The sequence below is a fragment of the Nesoenas mayeri genome (assembly GCF_963082525.1).
Source record: "Nesoenas mayeri genome assembly, chromosome: 8".
In the NCBI taxonomy this organism is placed as follows: Eukaryota; Metazoa; Chordata; class Aves; order Columbiformes; family Columbidae; genus Nesoenas; species Nesoenas mayeri.
Genome location: NC_137554.1, coordinates 6,359,741 through 6,379,406, shown reverse-complemented (window position 1 = coordinate 6,379,406; position 19,666 = coordinate 6,359,741). Strand labels below are relative to the sequence as shown.

At 39.6% G+C, this 19,666-nt stretch overlaps 1 protein-coding gene across 1 annotated transcript in view; it reads left to right on the top strand.

Annotated features, from left to right (window-relative positions):
• PIGK (phosphatidylinositol glycan anchor biosynthesis class K) overlaps positions 1-18,241 on the top strand; it is a gene marked incomplete at both ends in the record, with an annotated part of 66,918 nt that extends 48,677 nt beyond the window's left edge. Inside the window, one exon of the mRNA XM_080348733.1 lies at positions 18,125-18,241. Coding sequence (XP_080204859.1) covers positions 18,125-18,241 — 117 coding nt within the window. The remainder of the gene's footprint in view (positions 1-18,124) is intronic.
• Positions 18,242-19,666: the final 1,425 nt, after the last annotated feature.

The window sequence follows — 19,666 nt, the reverse complement described above, 5'->3', positions numbered from 1 at the left end:
GAAGATTGTTTTCATTTATCATAAAGGATATTCATTGCTGGCCCTCCAATTCAGCCAGGTATTTTAATTAAAGTACCTACCTTTAGTGCACATGCTCATGCTCTGAATGTCACTATGTGTTAATATATTTTGCCTACCTGGGATTTAGAGTATTGAAGAGACTTAAATTGTTACAGGTGTCTTACTGATGGAAGGATGTTTTATTGATGAAAGGCACATTTCAGTGGATAAATGCCAGATCTCCTGATGTTGTTATAATTGAAAACAAAATGAAACAGCAAATTCGGACTACGATCGACTTGTATACTGATTTTAGTCCATTGTAAAATATTAAGTAGATAAATTAACATGCTGTTAAAATAGGATGGTATCTCAGGAAACCAACTTCCAACCCATAGTGGCGATTGTACAATTTATTTAAATTTGACATGGTTTACTTAAAAGAGTTCCTAGGTGTTTTCTCATATAGGGCAACGCATGGGGGATGTTAGATGTAATTTCTAATTAAATTAGATTGAGTTTCCTTTTGGATGTATGTATTAAGTTTGTTTTGTAAGGTTGTAAACCAGTGCACTTCTGTAGGCTCTCTGTAGAAGCCTTAGTGGAAAATGCCTTCTGTAATCTCAGGAGATCACTGGGAGGTCATGCCAGCCCTGTTGAGTCAATCTGTCTCTCCGTTCCACATTCCAGTTGAGCAACTCATGTGAGCACCATTAGCTTTGCTGAGTTTAGGCTTGCAGGACTTTAGGGTGTTGCCACATCCAGTCTAGTTTGAGGTTATCGACTCAGTCCACAATAAGGGAAATTAAATAAGAAATGTAAGAAAGAAGATGGGAAAGGGATCTCCAGAGTCATAGGTGGACAGGCTGATGATCATCCAACATGACTGTAGAGTTGCAGATCTGTATTAAGTCTTGCAAGAAGATCTTTGTTTCCATAATTTCTGTGCTTCTCTAATGAGTTTGCCCTCCCCCCAAAATAAAATCCATTTACTTTCAAGATTACTTTTTATTCATTCTTGGGACCTCATTCTCACACAGTAGAGAGGTGTTAGTTTATTCGTTTGTTGATGTTGTTCCTGTTTCACGCTGATTTAATTGAGAGGGGCTTTCTTTAGCAGCATTTGGCAGAAATTGTTGAAACAGTTTTAAGAAAATGGAACACATCGTGTTGTATAGATTTTTTTTAAAGTTATTTTTGATAATCTATAACACAACAATTTTAGCTCTCAGACTTAAATGTTTTCACAAACATTACATTAAAGCGGTTTTATGTGACTTGCGATCTTTGTGAAATGCTTGATATGAAAATTAACCCATCACATGCTCCTAGAATCTTGAAAGTAAGGCTGTAAAATTCAGGGGTCACACGGGTGCCTTGCCTGACCCCCCACAGCTGCCCTATAGCACTTGTTACGTCTCAAGGGTGGCATCTCGCACCCACTCTACGGCTGTCCTGATGGTGGAATCTTAGTGCCTGTTTATGTTTTATAAGAACCATTAGGGGTGTGCAGAACTTTAGTCAAGTACGCGAGGTGTTTAATTGCACAGCAGACAGTAATTTTGGTTTACGGCTAATAATTTATTAAAAATCTTAAAGTACCTTGATAAGGGGTATTTGCATTATACTGTGTCTTTACGGGCTATGAGGTCCAAAAACTATGAGGTGATACTTCGCTGTGTCAGGTTGGATGTACAAAGTTTTAGACGCAGCTGTTTATACATTCTCTGAAAATACATTCCTGTAGCTGTGTTTGAAAAGAAAGCATAGCTTGCTTTTTAAAACTCTGGTCACAGTATTTAGCCAGATGATGTCAAAGATAAAATATGACCTTTCACCAAAAGGTCCAAATTTTGCTGCATCTTTTAGCACAGACACAGGTCTTTCAGGAATGCTTTTCTTTGTCAGAACCAAATTTTTTCAGGACTACTGAAAATTGAATTTTTCATGTCAAAGACTAGGAAATGCTCTCTCTTTAGAATTCAATTTTATTTTAACAAAATACATTACATGGCTACTCAAGAACAAGGCTTGTGACATGTCACCTTGCACTAGGGCACCCCGCTGGTCTGGTTTTGCTTTTGCAGCTCTGAAGACGGCGTTGTCCCCGTGGCAGTGCCACTGCTTGTGGCCACTTGGGAGTACCCGGGGAACAGCCGCCTGTGCTGACAGCGTTCACGTCAGTCTGTTCCAGACGAGAGGTGAGAAAAGCTGTTTCTGATGCGTGGCATGGGAATCTGTCAACATCCTCTTCCTCACCAGCTGACTTAAAGACCTTTTTGGAGCTCAGGCCTTCTGACTATTTTCAGGTGCAGAATTAAACCCAGGTTTGCTGTTCGCCTTTTGCTCCTCCAGCCTTTCTTAATCTAGGGCACATGGGGTGTATAGGAGTTACAAATCAATGTCTTTTCCTAAGATTTTTTTTTTCAATTCCTTTTTAACGTTTAATCTAAAACATATATTTGTGAATTGTGTAACCAGAGGTGGTTTGCCTGCATTTTGTAGCTCAGACAGCAGTGGTCTCAAGCGTAACCCTGACTGGGTGTTATCCAGTAAATAAGAGCTTGTTTTATTCCCTAACTTACATACAGTACGTGGATTTAATTTCTCTGGCTGCTGCATAAGTTAGGGATCATTTAATTTTTCTTTCTTCCTTTAAATTGAATGCTACCTAGTAAAAAACTCTGTGCTCAAAAGGAGCAAACCAGACTTTCTGTGAAAAGCCATTACTGCATGGTTTTGCCAACCACCCAATATGTCGTATAGCAGCAGAGATATTCCTGCCAACACTGTGTGCTACTTGGTGCATATAGGTGCTTTGAAGTTCAGTTCTTCATATTTCTTCTGATATCATGGTCGATTAAAAAACATTGTGAGTAGCAGAGTCTTGCTGTGTGTGTGAGTCATGTAGCGTATGCAATGTGTACCTTTAAATCTAGAGAATGAGTGCTTAATTATTTTGATAGTACTGTTTTCTATAAATAAAAGAAAATAATAGACTAACTCCAAGAAATCACGGAACATGTTCTTGGCTTGGTTGTAGCTGGTACAGATTTTTTATTGGCAAAGCATTAAACCAGAAACATTTTCAGGCATTTTTTTGCTCTAGTGAAGTACTGCAGAGTCCGTGACGGTATTCAGGACCTTCGTATGTAAACCAGTAGTCCACACAAACAGTAATTTCTTTCTCTTTTTTTCTTATTCAGAAATTACGTAACACGTTAGCCCAATGAAATCTTATAAACTAAGTCGTAACATTCCTGAAATAGAGCATCTTTCTTAGTGTAGCCTATTTTTGTACAAGATTTAAATGATAATTTTATTTGCTGTTGCTTTTCTCATAAATTCTTTCTCATCACAGAATACAACGATGTGGAGTTGGCAGAAATTAGTGATGATCTGTTTTTACAGACAAGGTACAGCTGGTTTTGTTTTGTTCAGAGCACGAGGGAAAACCCTCTGGAAGCACAGATCTAGTAAAGAAGTTTCTTCTTTGCCATCTTCCTGTTAAGGGACTGTTGTGGGTCATCACTCTGCCTCTCCAGGATCATTATTTTACCATTTCTGAATCACATGGAAGGTTCTTCTTTATCACTTTATTAAGTTGAAATATTAGATGGAAGCTCTTCTCTTAGTCTTCCATAAAGATAAGCACTTAGAATTATTTTTCTTTCAAACGCTGCCTCCCACATTTTAGAAATTTAGCCGTAATTATAAAGAAATTCATTTCTATGAGGATAGGCTACCAAAATATTCATGCACAGGGAAATCTTTTGTCTGCACACAACGCTGCTTGGCAGAGCCAGAAAAGAAGCAGGAGTGGGTTTTGTTGCTGACCAAGCATTCCAGGGGAACTGAATGTAGTATTAAATTCTTCCAATTATAGCCGAGTACAATGGCTTGAATAACTACATGCATCGAAAGGAACCTTGTGGGGTTCTTGCTTTTAACTATTTCCTACTACAAATACCACACTGAATATTTTCTGAAGCCCAAGAAGGGCAAGCTTTGCCATGGCCTGTTCCAGCTGCCCAGAGACATTGGAGATGGAGGATGGCAGCTTTTTCTTGCCAGAAATGTTGCATGCATGGTCCATCCTTTTTTTCCCTGTTTATGCATTAAAACATGTAACTTCACCTCCTTCCTTGCGTTTTTTTTTTTTTTAAATGAAACAGAAGTATATTTTAAAAAGAAAAAAAAGAATGATCTCTTTTTTTCCTATTGCACAGCTCTGTTGAGAACAGTTGAGCAGTTACCAGAATGTTCTGTCTGATGTGCATGTACAACGTCAGCTTGTCTGGGCATCAGTAGTGTCCATTCTCTGCTGTCATGTCTTGAAGCGTGCATTTATCACTTCTTCACGCAAGCGGCACCCAGCAAGGTGACGGTAACCCCTAGACCATGGTCTCCATCAAAAATAGTCACCTCTTCAGGGAGATGCAATGGCAAAACTGGATACAAGTGACGCAGTGTTTTCAAAATGACTGTACAGGTCCTGCAGTTTGGATGAAGAATTATAGCACTGAACTGTGCAATTTTCTGAGGTCACGTCTTTTTTCTGTTTCCCTGACCTATGAAAACCCTTACATTTAAAGACTGGCATTATGTCTTCATTCTTCTTTGGCACGGGGTGCGAGATCAGTTTGACGGGCAGCTTGGAGTGATTTAACTCGAGGCTGCCCCTCGAGTGGCCACACTCCGCTGTCCCCCACGTTAGAGTTCTGTGCTCATTAGGCACAGCACTGAGCTGAAAACTGCTGCTTAGAGAAAACAAAAAGGGCATCTTTTCAGCCTGCCTGGGTGTGTGACTGCAGAATTTCTAAAGCCAACTAGAATAGGTAGTAGCAACCAAAATTTATAAAATGCATGCGTATTCTCTGAAAATTCTTGTTTATATTTCTCATGAGCAGGTGAGAGTGAAAAGAATTGTTGCTCTGGAAAGGTGACATGGTAATAAATTTAAGGCTTTTGTGCATATCATGGAGTGCCCAGTTTGCCTTTGAGAATGCTGGTAATATGAGGTTTTATATGCGAATGTAGCGTCATGCATTTCATGAATTATGAGATAGAAGTTTCATACCCACCAGCATATAGAATTATCAGGTGTACTATTAAAAAATATATTAAAAGATACCCCAGCTCTATTGTAGCTAGAATTGTTAGAGGTGCTGTGTTGGATTTGCAGCTTCCTTAAGAGGTAATTCCTGTAATTGTTTCTTTTTAATAAGCACTGTCTAAGATGTGAAATGAAGGCAGGGGTTCAGGAGTGACTGTAACATGTCAGGCATTAGAGAGTGCTGTAGGTCTTTGTGGTTTACTCATCTGAACTTCAAATAGCTGCATTTGAAGGATCAGTAAAAGCTGTATGACCATAAATTCTAAAAATTATTCTTTTTCTTATATTAAAAAAAATCATTTGTGCCTTTTTTCAGCTGAATCAGCCACGTGTTTGAAGAGTCTGCAGGCACAGACTTTAATATGCATTGTTGACCTTTCTGTGTCTCTAATTTGGCTTTGGATTTGATTGTGTCATGATCCTCTTTTGTTGAGCTTTACAGCCTGCTCGCAACTGTGATTTTAAGGCTGTGGCTCCTGTTTCTGCTGGGCTGTAGGTATGCTCAGAGCTTTACAGAAAGAGACATGTTGAAAAATGCTCACAGCTTAAACTAAACTCCACATAGCATGTTGGCAAAGAAGCAAAACAAGGTTAACAGTGAGAGATTCTGATTTGTAGATTAAGGCCTTAAAGAACCACTGTGTTAATCTCTTCTGACTTTCTGACTTTATTTATATTCTCCCTTCTTTGTGCCAATATCAAAATCAGGAAGGTTGACTAGAAAAAGGGAGTTAGTAGAGGCTCGTAGATGTTTAATCAAAATATTGTAATTATAGGGGGAATGTAAATGAGGAGGACAATTATGGCATGTTAGTACATGATTACAGAAAGCATGCTCGATATTACAGCTGTTATTGAAGAAGCAACGTGTACGTGTCCCAGGTGTCTCAATTGCTAATGTCATGTGAATTGTTGTATAGTGCTATAGATAAAATATCAGTAGCTGTTTCGCTTTGGTTTGGGCAGCTGATATTAGAACTGCTGCCATCTCTGCAAATGTAAGTAGGTTATTTTTAAGTGAGTTCTGTGATTTGAGACTCTCTGCTCTCCTTTGTGGTCATAATAAGCTTGGCTCATGTCAGAGTTTTTTTGCTAAAATCATCTCTCCAGCCATTTTCACTCTTAAAATCGCAGTCCTCTATTAAGCATGTAATTCATTTATTTCATCATTCTTTGCTTCTGTGAGATTTTTATTGTGATACACTGGTTTGCATTCATTTGCATTTGTGCTTTCTAAGCCTGGATTCTTAGATGTTCTGACTCATTTTTGGATTTGTCTGCACTCGGTCCAATTTATTTGCTGTTCCTTCCAATATGGGCAAAGTGAATACGATTTAGGTCACTGTGGTGAGTTGTCTCCAGTGGGGATAACTGAATAGGTTTTCAGTGCATAATGGTATGCAAATAATATACCTCTGCCTCACATGGGAATAGACTAAATATATGCACAAGCTTTCTGTGACCTTAATAGGTTTGTAGGCATCGTAATATACCATGTGCTGCTGTAGCATAGTATCTGCTATACAGATATTTCAGCTGTGCTTGAGGGCAGAGCAATGTATGAAATAACTCTGTGAATTTAGTATGTGATCCACACACCTTACTATGTATGAAAGTGTATACCAGCAATATAGTTGATTTGCAACATAAACAGTAGGTTTTAATAATAGTTATCATTAATAAAACAGAAGATGCTTAGTGTCCTACGCTTAGAATACCCTAATTGATTACATTGGTAGAGCGTTTTCATGCGCAATGCAAGATGAAACTGAAAAACATACAGTAAACCGATAAATAAGTTACTCCATTAGGCTCTCTTTATGTTTGTGATGTTTCATATGTGAATGTATCTTTTAAAAGTTGTTTCTTTTTAGTTTATTTTTATGACAGGTTGTAGAGCAACTCGGGAAACAGATACTGCGTTTGAAAAAGCTTTGCTTTAGTGAATACATTCTTCCTAAAACTTCATTTTACTGAAATTAACTTGTATTTCCACTGAGGAAGGCTTATATGAAACACAAAGGGAGGCTTAGCGGTTTAGGCTTCCCTCAAATAAACTGCATAACTAAACAGAGAAGATGCCAAGCCTTGCACTCTTGTACTTGAAAGTATTGTGTTCCCTGTCATGGGAACTCGAGATTAGAGAAATTATAAAGGCTTTGCATAAAACCGGGGAGTTAGAATTAATTTTTTCTTAAGCAGGGAAGTGTCAAAAGCCTATTATGGTAATTTTTCAATTTTGTCGTAACCGTCCACACATTTTAAAATAGTTGTACAATTGAGTGGAGACATAATTGATGTGTTGTGGGTTGGTTTTTCTCTTTCCTTGGGCCATCATAAAAGATAGCTTAGGTGCACTTAGGCTCAGAAGAAGTAGGTGTGCTAATTAAGTATATGTAAATTTTCATATCACAGTGAGAAAATTTGCCTAATGGATTGAAATAGTATTCTAAGAATGGTTCCCCTATTCTTAATTACATCCAAGTACCAAATATCAATATTAGATGAAGACAATTAACCCACAAAAACCTCAGTGAGAAAGTAATTCCTAGCACTAGAATTTTGGGGTTGTTATTATTATTATTATAGTAAAAAGTAGCAGTAAAAGGCTACATTAAAAAAATTTACTTAATGACTTTATTCATTGTCTTTTAGGCTAAATTAAAAGCTGAAAATATAATGGAATGAAGAGCTACTGCTGCATTTATTTTGTTAATTCTTACTGAGGGTAATAGTTCTGCTTGTTCTAAAACAAGTTTTAGGACTTCCCTAATTAAAAGAAAACTGATTAGGCAAAACTTTTAACGGTAAATTAAATCACTTTTTTTTTTTAGCAAATTCAGTACGTAACAATAGAAATACTGCTCTAGAATTGCTTTCATTTTGGCCATCAGTTTTGCTGTTCCGCAGGAGGAGGCATTGGTGGAAGAAGCTTTGCGTTTGGAATGAGACTTACTGGGAAATGTGAAGTAACCAGTACGCCGGGGTGGTCATTGATTAGTAAGACGTTTGTTTTTCTATGCAGAGAAAGGGCATCTTTCCTACCTTTCAGCTCATTTTTCTGCAGAAGCCTCCTTGGGCTATGAAGGAGCTACCTTTGGCATCCCCAAATTATGCTGGACTTGTTCAGAATTCTTCTGGCTTTGTCCACACTAGAAACTGATGAAATACAGAGATCTGCTGTGTGACAGGGGTGAAGCATATCCTGCTTTATCACTTTTCCTGGTGCTACTGAATGGCTTCTGTCAAGACCCATGTTTGGTTTCTCTCCATTTGTACCTTGGAGTGGTCTGATTCTTCCTCAGCTCCGCTCTCCCCAAAAGCTGTGAACTGGAACTACCCGACTAAACATACAACACGGTTGTGCAGTTTTTGCGAGATGAGGCCTGGGCAGAAGGGTCAGCATCTGCTCAATTAGTTCTCTAGTTTACAGGTTTCTGGTGTTTTGTATTTGTGGAATAATAACACGAGGAAAAAGAAAGCCAAGCACGTGCATGGATGTGTGTGTGTGGAGGGGAAGGAGGGGATGCTGGTAGATCCTTTGCAAAGGGCAAGGTATTTCTTAGTCTTTATTCCATGTTTTATTGCTTAATACTGATTGCACTGGGCATAGAAACAGCATTAGTCTGTGTGTGTGTAAGTACATATTTAATTTGAGTGTAAGACTTGACTTAGTTTGTGTTACCTGTCACTAAATATAAACAGGATCAAGACCTTTCTAAATAAAGCAGATTAACAAAGCACATTGTAGTAGGTTGTCCAAGATGCAAGATTTAATTCCATTTTCTGGTGTCAGTTCAGTGTTCTGTAACGTTTTCATTTCTCACATAACCTTGTACCGTTTTTATTAATCATTACTTTTTATTGTTTACCCATGAAAGCTTCTCTGATAGACAGTGTTTATTTAAATGGTATTTCAGTGAGTAGTAAAATTAGCAGTAACAGTTTTCTTGTTTTTTTTTCCTCTATCGACTATAATTCTTCTGAGTTTATGCAGCATAAAAGGTAGCTGTTGCCAATAAGCTCACATTGATAAGGAAAAGATACAGATGTTATCAATCTTAACTTGCCGTATTTTGCAGTGCTGTGATACCTTTCTGAAAGCTTTTCCTCAGGTGAAGGCTCTGTTGGCTCCAAATATATTCACACATTTATCCCACTTAACCGCGTAAACTTAGCGAGGTGTTATTGGTGCTTTTTTTGTGTTAAGTTAATTATATTTTGTTTACTCTGCAATAGCATGCTGTGAGGAGCGCGGCAGTGGAACTCGCAGGCTCGTGACGGGACTGATGAATGGCCAGAGATAGAGATATTGACAGGCTGCTCTCTGGTGCTCTGTCTAGAATTGTTTTCCTAAATAATTCAAAAGGTTGGAATTTGATGGAATCATTTCCATTTGAAGAATGAATGGAAGGGGTAAATGAATGAAGACTCCAGTAATGGAGCAGTTGTGTTCACACTGTCGGGCAGACAAGAGCATCCCACATTGTCACTCCTGTGCAAATTCTTTACCTGAGGTTGTGATTCAGCTTTGTGCAAGTGATTCGTTCTGCGGTGACCGGCTTTCTCGCTCGGTGTGTGCCCCCCACCATCGCCAGCCCCCAGGCTGGGAGGCCCCACACACTGACGGCCGTCCCTCCGGTCCGTGTTCCTACATCAACAGGGCAGTAACCTGTGGTTAGTTTAGCTGGTAGACACGAAAGGTGCAACCGCTTTGCTACTAGATAAGACCATCTGTGGTTTTATCTTTCTTTAAAGACTCTTTCAGCAAGTTGTTGGTACTGTACATGTTACCTGTGGTAGTCTGGGAGGGTTTGTACTCAGCTACTCTCATTTGTTCTTCCAGACAAATGGTCTTTGTAGCATTGACTGATGGACCTTGTGTCATGCAAATGTCATGTGGGAACAGTGAGTAGTTATGATACCATAAATCTGCCATTCTTTCTTAATGGCAGCTGCCTACAAAAACTCCTTGCAGGAATGGATTTGCTCTCTGGGACTTCTTGTTCTTTGATATACCAAGCGTAATAGAAACGGCTTTCTGGTGTAGGTGTATCACTGCTGTGTCCGTGTTTTATGGTTTGTTTTCAAGTTTGCATAACAGCTAGAATAGCCAAAAGTATGAGGTTGGTGTTTCAGAATAGTTCTTTTTCCCTTTTTTCTGCTCACAAAGAGAGTACGTACAACATAAACTTGGGTGGGAATACTTGTCTGGCGTATGTGTGCACAAACTACTGAATACAACAATCGTCTTTAAAGCTGGGTGGTGGCAGGGAACAAACCGATCGATCTGTCACCAGCTGTAATACACTGCTTTCCAACCAAAAATGAAAATATTTTGCAATAAAAACACAGCCAGATTTGATCTTGCTCATATAAATGTGCAGGCACCTTCTGCCTCAGCCCTGCTTCTCCAGCCACTTTTTCATTCGTGCCTGTTAGATGTAATGCTGGTTTGTGTTGTGCAAGCTGGAGATGGAAGATGTGGAGCTCTACTGCACACGTGTATAATGTAGCACACAGCTCAGGGCAAAGGAGAACTTTTAAAATTACAGCTGTAGAGATTTAAAAAACGAGCAGTAAAAACTACATGCATAAGGAATATTTATTTGGATTCCAGTTTCTTAAAATGTAGCTGTTGAGGTATTTGATTAGATCTTGTACTCAATATGGCGTATCGAGTATAAGATCTAATGTTGTCTAACATCTGTTGTTAATACAGTCTGTCACCTGGAAATAAATGAACAGATACTCATGGGATATCCAGGAAAAAAATGTGTGGTTAGAAGCATCACTACTGCTTTGAAAGGAATAGCATAATAATTTATGAACATCATGGTTTCTCCATACAAACAAACAACTTCATTTGGATTTGGGTGATCAAAATTATGCTTCATAATGGAAGTTCTAAGGCATACAATTAATTTTATGAGATGGAGAAAAAAACTGCCTCAGAGCATATTGATTGAAGAGCATTTGTATGGACTCACCATGTGGTCCAGAGAGACACTGGGCAATCCAGGTCAGATTTCCAAGGAGGATGCTGTGCTGAAAGGCCGGGCCGGTACCTGGAGTAACGCAGACGCTGCCCCGTCTCTGCAGCGCTGAGACGCTGGTTGTGGTTCTGGTTCTGCTCCACTGGCAACACAACATTGTATTTGTGTGAACCAGATCTGTACCATAGAAGACTTAGAGATAATCTTTTCCCAGTGGAGAGGGAGCATGGCATGCTGCTTGGAAAAATAACGCTCTGAGAGCAGGTTGGCCTTATTTACACAATTTTTGTGACTACAAAATACCTTCATCCCTCTAGCAGCATCTGTACATCCTTTTCACCTCCTTTGTTCTCTGCAGCTGCTGTTTCTGTCTGCTTGACCCAAAGTCTGGGTAGCAACCAGTGGGTTGCTTTTATATCTGATAGCTTTTGGAGATCCTCTCCACTGAGGTCTGCCTTGCTAGTGTGCATTTTTTGTCATTTTCTGACCCCCTTTAATGTAAGGATCTCAGGAAGTTTCTCTTTCTGTTTGTGGCATGGCACTGTGTGCTAAATGTTTTTAGTCTTGTGTTTGCTAATAATATTTTTCTTGTTCAAATTTATTAAACATAAACATGTAGACAAAGAAGGATCCTTCTCAAACTAACAGTGACCACATTTTGAATACCTTCTTAACTAAGCTGCTCATCTTCTGTTTTGCATGCTACAGGTGGCATGAAGCTTCCTGGTTGCAAATATAATTCATATATTTGCTTGGACTTAGCTGCCCTTTTGTGAAAAGTAACAATCATCACAGAATCCCAGAATGTGAGGGGTTGGAAGGGCCCTGGAAAGCTCATCCAGTGCAATCCCCCCATGGAGCAGGAACACCCAGATGAGGTTACACAGGAAGGTGTCCAGGCGGGTTGGAATGTCTGCACAGAAGGAGACTCCACAACCCCCTGGGCAGCCTGGGCCAGGCTCTGACACCCTCACCCCCAACAAGTTTCTTCTCAAATTTAAGTGGAACCTCTTGTGTTCCAGTTTGAACCCATTGCCCCTTGTCCTGTCACTGGTTGTCACTGAGAAGAGCCTGGCTCCATCCTCCTGACACTCACCCTTTCCATATTGATCCCCAGTAATGAGTCCCCCCTCAGTGTCCTCTTGTCCAGCTCCAGAGCCCCAGCTCCCTCAGCCTTTCCTCACACGGGAGATGCTCCACTCCCTTCAGCATCTTGGTGGCTGCGCTGGACTCTCTGCAGCAGTTCCCTGTCCTGCTGGAACTGAGAGGCCACAACTGGACACAAGATTCCAGGTGTGGTCTCCCCAGGGCAGAGCAGAGGGGCAGGAGAACCTCTCTGACCTACTGACCACCCCCCTTCTAATAATGAATGGCTTCATGGAAGAGCATGAATTTGATTAAAATAAAACCCAATTTGCTTCATATTGAATAGATGTAGCCAGTTGTTTGGTTTTTTTTCTAAATGCACCTTTATGTTGTGCCTTTTTCCATCTCCACGCTGAGGCACACCTGAGTCCCATGGTGTACCTGGTAGCTGAGCAGGTCACACCTTGGCTGGGCCCCCCAGTACAGTCCGTGCTGTGTTTGCTGGGTGGGCATCGCTCCTCTGAGCACCGGCTGGTCTGGGGATTAAACTGCGCTGGGCCCCAGGTGCTGGGGAAGCTTCCTTTGATTACAAGTAGTGTATTATGTGTTGTGTCACAGGTTGGAAGATTAATGAATAATTGTTAAACCACTAAAAGCGCTTTAAAGTGCTATGCAATGCTGAGAGATAACACTGGAAGTAAAGAATAATAAGTGAGCAGCCATTTTTGAAGTAGAAGTTAATTTCTAAAAAGCTCTTATAGGTGACATATTTTAGAAGGAAATGAAAAACTAAAGCTATTATAGCAGTGGTGTAGTTTATATTGCAGTGATTACACAGTGTTCAAAGCAAATATTTAAAATGCAGTTGTTGGCATTGATATGTTAATTTAGTTTAACTACTGTTCTTTCCTGTATCCTTCATGAGTTTTTGTTGTTGATGAATGAACTTTCTTCGTTATTTTGTTAATATTGGAGATATCAGTAATCGTGGCACTGTGGTTAATAAATACAAACTGGGAGAGTAGAAAAAAGTGCTTTAAATTGTTTTGCAGATTAAGAGGCACCGTTTATGTTGGAATTCTCTTAGGACTTTGATCTTACTGTGGGCACAAAAGAGGATTAAACTATTACTAGATGGCTGAAATCATTTGATTTCCCCCATCCCCTGCAAAGACCCCAAATCCAAACTGTAACTGACAAATTAGAAATGCGTAATTCCACTAAAAGCTTTGAGGACATACTTTGTGCTATGATTTGCTTGTGATACATATAAATTCATTCTGAAATTAAACTTTGTTGTGTGCTTTGTCATAGGAATTGAGAGGATTACCCAGTTTGACATTTTAAATTGCAAGTAAACCTGAATTATTATGAAGTCCCTCTAGGAAATACATCATGTGCTATTGGCACGGTGCACTGTACTCCATAGCAGAATTTGGCTTCTCCAAGGGGTTCCCTTGTCCTTCAGTTTGAGATCAGTTGGTTGTTGTTTCCTTTTGTTGTGTTTTGGGTTTTTTTGTTTGTTTGCTTGGTTTTTTTGATCATTTGTTTTGGTTTTGTTTGTTTGTTTGTTTCTGAGACAAGAAGCAGGTGGGTTGTTTCAGTTTGGGATCTGAGGTTGGCCTTGGATTTCAAAGACTTGCCTTGAAATGTGGATTTTTCTTCTTTTAGATTTTCAGTACTTGTCATTAACACAGACCCTAACGTAAAAATAGGTATCTTAAGAAACAGGAAAGAAAACCATTAGTATTACAGATCCCAGAATGTCAGGGGCTGGAAGGGCCCTGGAAAGCTCATCCAGTGCAATCCCCGCATGGAGCAGGAACACCCAGATGAGGTTACACAGGAAGGTGTCCAGGCGGGTTGGAATGTCTGCAGAGAAGGAGACTCCACAACCTCCCTGGGCAGCCTGGGCCAGTGTTGCCATGGGAGAAGTAGAAATGTTCATTTAAATGGAGAGAATTAAGCTGGGATTAAGTTGAAATATGATAGCTGCCACTTTAATGGACTTGTTGGAACAAAGCGCTTCTAGTGTTATATTTTTGTGCAGTTACATATGGGTATTTTGCACTCGTGGTACAAATACACACCATCTGCCCCAGGCTGGGGAGAACATCCCCCATAACAAGGATGATGATCTTCCCACTCTCTTGAAGCCCTGTTTGGAATGAGATGCTGGAGGAGACTGAAGAATTTGTGTATCCCTTTTCCATTTGGGAATTCCTGCATTCCCGACCGTCTGCACTGCTTTCTCTACCGCTGCCATCCAAATGTGGGTTCTGAGTTTAACCCAAAGCTTTCCATACCTGTATTGTGGTCCCTATTGAGGACACTAATGCAAAGGGAGTTCCAGTGGGAGAGGACTGTAGGGGTGGATTATAATGATATTTAACACAGTGTTTTCCATGCGAAATGTTAATACGTGATGCTTTAAATCTTCCATTCTGATGTAACATTTTAAAATTAAGACATTCTTAATCTAATTACCACTTCAGCTTTAATACTTTTCTATTTTATTTATTTTTTTTTTACATAAAACTCATTTTAATTGGAGTAACGAGTATTGCATGTTTTTTGAAACACCTTCCTTGAAAGTCTTGAATGGTTTCCATTTGGGTCCCTACAGACCCATCCAGTTTGAAAATACACTTTTATTCTCTCCTTAATTACAGTACTTGGAGCAACTCTCTATTAACTGGTTTTAAGTTCCACAGGATAATGAGTCTCCCAGAACTAGATAGCGTACAGCAGAAAACTGTTCACAGGAGGAGGCTTGCTGTTGCTTAGCTACCTACCTTTTTAATTTGGAATTTCCAGCAATTCGGTAATAACTAGCGCCTAAGCTGCTAAATGTAGTTGTTCATGACACATTGTACCATTTTATATGTGCCTTTCACCTATGTGTTACCGCTACTATTGTAGGGCTGAAGAGGGGGTTGTATTGTGGCATAGGTCACAAAACCTAAACACGTCAGTGACTTAAGCAGTACTTGCTATAGTAAGTTCTTAAGTGGGTACTACAAGAAGGAAATTCAGAGTAACTTGAGCCAAAAGCCTCTGCTCCTCCACATCAGGCCCAAATACGAGGAAGCTATGCGTAGTTTCTAAGTACTGCAGCCAATCTGTGGTCTTTTAATAGTACACATTCTCACATCAATGTAGGCATAATTAAGACACAGAATTAATGGCAAATTAAAATACTGCAACACTTAATGTTTTCTGTCCATTCAGCATTTTCTCACAAGCGGAGAAAATGCCTGACTTTCAAAAATTGCATTTGTGGGTGCAAAATGCAGCTTTTTGTAAAGGGACTTTTTTCATTTGCTGCTTTGGGACAAAGATTGGTTATTGAAGTTTTCTATGCTATATTTGTTAGAATTTTAGAAGGATGAATTTGTCAGTTGTGGACTTCCTTGGGAATCTATTATCAAGTCAATTTAATGAAAATTATGTATTTCAGCTCTTACAGGTATACTCTGAAGCTTTAAATAGGAATCTCTATAATCCCCTTTTAGGTATTCATAAGGTTTCTATGTCTGTATGCCCCTACTGGAAAATACTGGCATATTTCAATATAATTTTGTGCTCAATTAACCTCGCTATTGACTTAAATATCTGGAATAGACTTGCATCCCTTTGCCCTTTTACTGTGGTTTAATATTTATCTGTAGATTTCAATTTCTGGGTCTATAAATCTTTCTCATTAAGATAATTTATTTTTAAGATGACTAAATATGTAGCTCTTGTATAGTTTCTCATGTGTTTTGAATCACTCACATTTTAACATTGCATCCTGTGGCTTTGGACCGTCTGTACGTGTGTCCTTGATTTCCCAGTGCGGAGCCGCTGCTGCACTGGCCTCTGTTTCCTTGCGGAATCCCACGGAGTACTTGGCGTGACAAAATGTAAAACCATACTCATAGATCACCTTATAAATATTTATTCATATAAATTCTTTAAAGAAATTAAATTACGTGTTCTATACAAAATAGGAGAGAGGCTTTTAGTGTCACAGACTGCAAATTGAAGTCATTTGTCTAGAAGGGTCAGGTGCCACTTTGTGGTAAGGAATTTGTCCGAGATCCAAGGAAGGAAAGATTGATAGTACAAAGAGATTGATGAAACAGGCACTGCAATATGCATACGAAGTTACGGGTTAATTAGGAGGATTTAAACAAGGAAGTGTCACCCGCAGTTGCGTTGGGAGGCGAGGAGTGCTGGCAGCCCTTTGAACACACAGAGCTCATTCGTTTGCTGAGGTGTTGATACGGAGATGCGTGGCTGCGGGCATCAGCGAGGTGGCACATCACACCAACGCTGCACCTGATGAGTGCTGCTTAGGAAATAGAGTGGTTTGCTTGTACAGACACCACCTCTGCTCATACCCTTGGTTTTGTTGTTGTTAATGTAAATTATAATGCTGGTTCTGTGATTCCTGTATCAGAGTAAAATCGTTAATATTTCAGAGAACCAAGTTGTCTTGTGTCTCAGGTGACATGGCTATTTGTTATACTTTTTAAATACAAGCACGGTGCTTAGAGAAAAATCCTAAAGCTAAAACTATGTAGCTTAGCAAATGGGAGCTGAGCAATCAACAAACATTGTTTTCCTGTTGATAGGAAAGCTGTTTGGAAAGAACAGACGCTGCAAATTGTTCCTTATTGCATTAAAGTTCACCAGCCACCTGGTACATTTGATGGAAAACAACAAGCTTCTCTATACAGATTCACGCAGAAATTGAAACAGTACCATCTTTTGTAATAGTTATTCACGTGGCAGAAAGAGAATTTTAGATTTGACTTCAACGCAACAAAACCAAACTCTCTGCCCCTTGTGCCTCGTTCTATACAAGGACAAAATAGTGCAAATCCTTCAGCAAGGCAGGAGTAAAAGGCTCAGCAAGCACTTCAGTGTTTATTGTTGTAAGAGTAAATGGTCTCTGTCTGCCTAGAAGATCCTTAAAACACCTGCTGAGGGCAAGACGAGGCACAGGCATGAGTTATACTTCTAACTACTGTAATTCTGATATTTTTGTTAAGATATTCTTAACTAAAATTTTCCATTCCTATAGCTTCACCTTATTCTTGGCCTCAGAAGCAGATCTTGGGGCACATAGCAGCTCTTATCTTCTACAATCCACTTCTCACTGAATATGGAGTATCTGAGGTTTTTTAAGCATGAGGAAGAAGTGGACAGACAAGTTTGATCTTGTCTTGCTGCTAAGTGTGGGACAGAAAAGGCCTTGCAGTGTATTGCTTTTCGCTGAAGATGGAAAAAAATATTAAAGGAACAGGTATTTGAATTGCAGGATGTATTTCTACATTAAGGAGAGGCTGTTAGACTCAATGAGGCCCCTGGGAAATGTGATTGACATTAAAAACAATCCTATTTTTGTTCATGATATTGCTGTAATAATGAATCTCAGCTTCCTATGTGGTTAGATATCTGTTTATTCACATAATTGGGAGTACAAAAGGAACTGTAGAAAAACACTCTAGGTAGTGGAAAAACAACACTGTCACTTCTCTTCCACATTTTCACTTGCAGGAAGTGTTTTCCATACAGCATTTTCCTCTTGTATTAACATGAGAGTCCAGATAGGAGAAGTTCTGTCCCAACCAATGAGTTTGAACGTGTGCCACGGCATTGACGGGCTCTGTTAAAGTGGTGTCTCAGGGACAGGTCTAGTGGCCTTTTCGTGGTCCTTGCCCTCCCGGCTGGAGTGGCAGCTCACCTCCCATCGGCCGCTCCAGCACATCAACAACGGTGCTTCTGCTTTAAGGAAGAAATGCAGATTATTGGTGTTTTTTTCTCTACTGCAAGGCTTTTCATTTTTCCGCACTGGATAAACACAGCGTCTGTTTAATGTGAAAACTAAGCGTGGATTCTTTGTTTTTCTCTTTTTGCTTGGTTTTCTTTCTTTCAGAAACCAAAACAAAAGGACTGGCATCCTCCTGGAGGATTCATTTTGGGACTCTGGGCACTAATCATCATGGTTTTCTTCAAAACATATGGAATCAAACACATGAAACACGTCTTCTGAATTCAGGCAAGATGATTGCAGTGACTGCTACTTTGGATTCATTGGTGTCGTCTGAGTTCTATGTCTTTATTATGGTTGCAGTGAAAAAGTGTTGAGATCTTGGTTTTAAAAGTTCTTCTGAAGTCGTCTCTTCTGCCCCTGTTTCTGAAAAGTCTAACGAATGTTTTTCATGATATACTTTATTTACTTTATCTTGTTATAAACACGTTTTAATGCTTTTCTGAGCAATTTTTCATTCTGGTTAAACTTAAAAAAAGAGGAGGGACCTAAACACAGTAACAGAATTTCTGAGATTGATTGTGAATTGTAAATGGGCAAATTCTTTCCCCTGTACTTCAAACTAAATCTTGGAAGTAATCAGCCTATCACTGAAGAACTAGACGTTGTGCAGAATGTTATTTAAGACGTCATTTTATCCATAAAACCTTAAGCCACTTTGCAGACTCTGGCGTGACATATTGAAAGCTTTCTTCACACAAAAAAATGAAATTGATTTTTTTGGTTTTGCTCATTCTTTTTTCTTTCCTGTTAAATACAACCCTTACATCAGCCCTTTCGCCTTGAGTCTGGGATTCTGTGAGTTGGTGAAACAAAAATATATGTGACCTCACTGAATGTTGTTGATAAGGAACCCTTCATAGGCGTTGCATTTTCACTCCATACAACACGGAGCTGGATGCTCTCAGGATTTTCAGTGCACTGGATGTTTTCACAGAAGAAAATAGACTCTGGCATCAGGATGAAAAACGTTATGAATTGTACTATTGTATTCCGTAGTTTCTGAGCCGTTGGAAAATGAGCTTTGTCACTTAGGATCTGTACATTCTGTTTTGGCATATTGATTTGTTCTTCTTGGACATTTACTGATGAATGTATGCTAAAAGGGTTTTGTCTGTATCATATACTGATATTAGTGAAGAGCAAGTCTGTGCATGTATAGCAACAAGTCTGTCAGCGAGGAGGAGCTTTTGCCGTGTGCTTGTGGAACCTGTTCTCTGGCTTAATCACAATAAAGCTTACGCGGTGCATACATGGTGTGCACGCTAGACACGTGTCTCTCAAAGTGATTAGGACTTACTTGTAATCGCACATAATATCAAAGCCAATATATTTTTATTAGAATATTGTATCGAGCACTTTCACATTGCACAGAACATACAAATCTGAGTGCTTCAGCATTTTTGCCGTCCTTTTTTCTTCTCTTTCAGGTTGATTGCGGCATCGCGGGGTTGGGTAGGGAACGTGTCAGGGCGCAGACACGGCAGCCGCTGGGCCTTCCAGCTGCTCGTGAGGCCTGCTGCCAGACAGCAATAACAACAGCACCGGAGTGCGTCTCTTGAGGCTTAAAACCTTATATTTTTTCCTTCAAACATCTTCTAGGCTTGGAGAGGATAGAGGTACAAAACGATCCATCGTCGGGAGGTA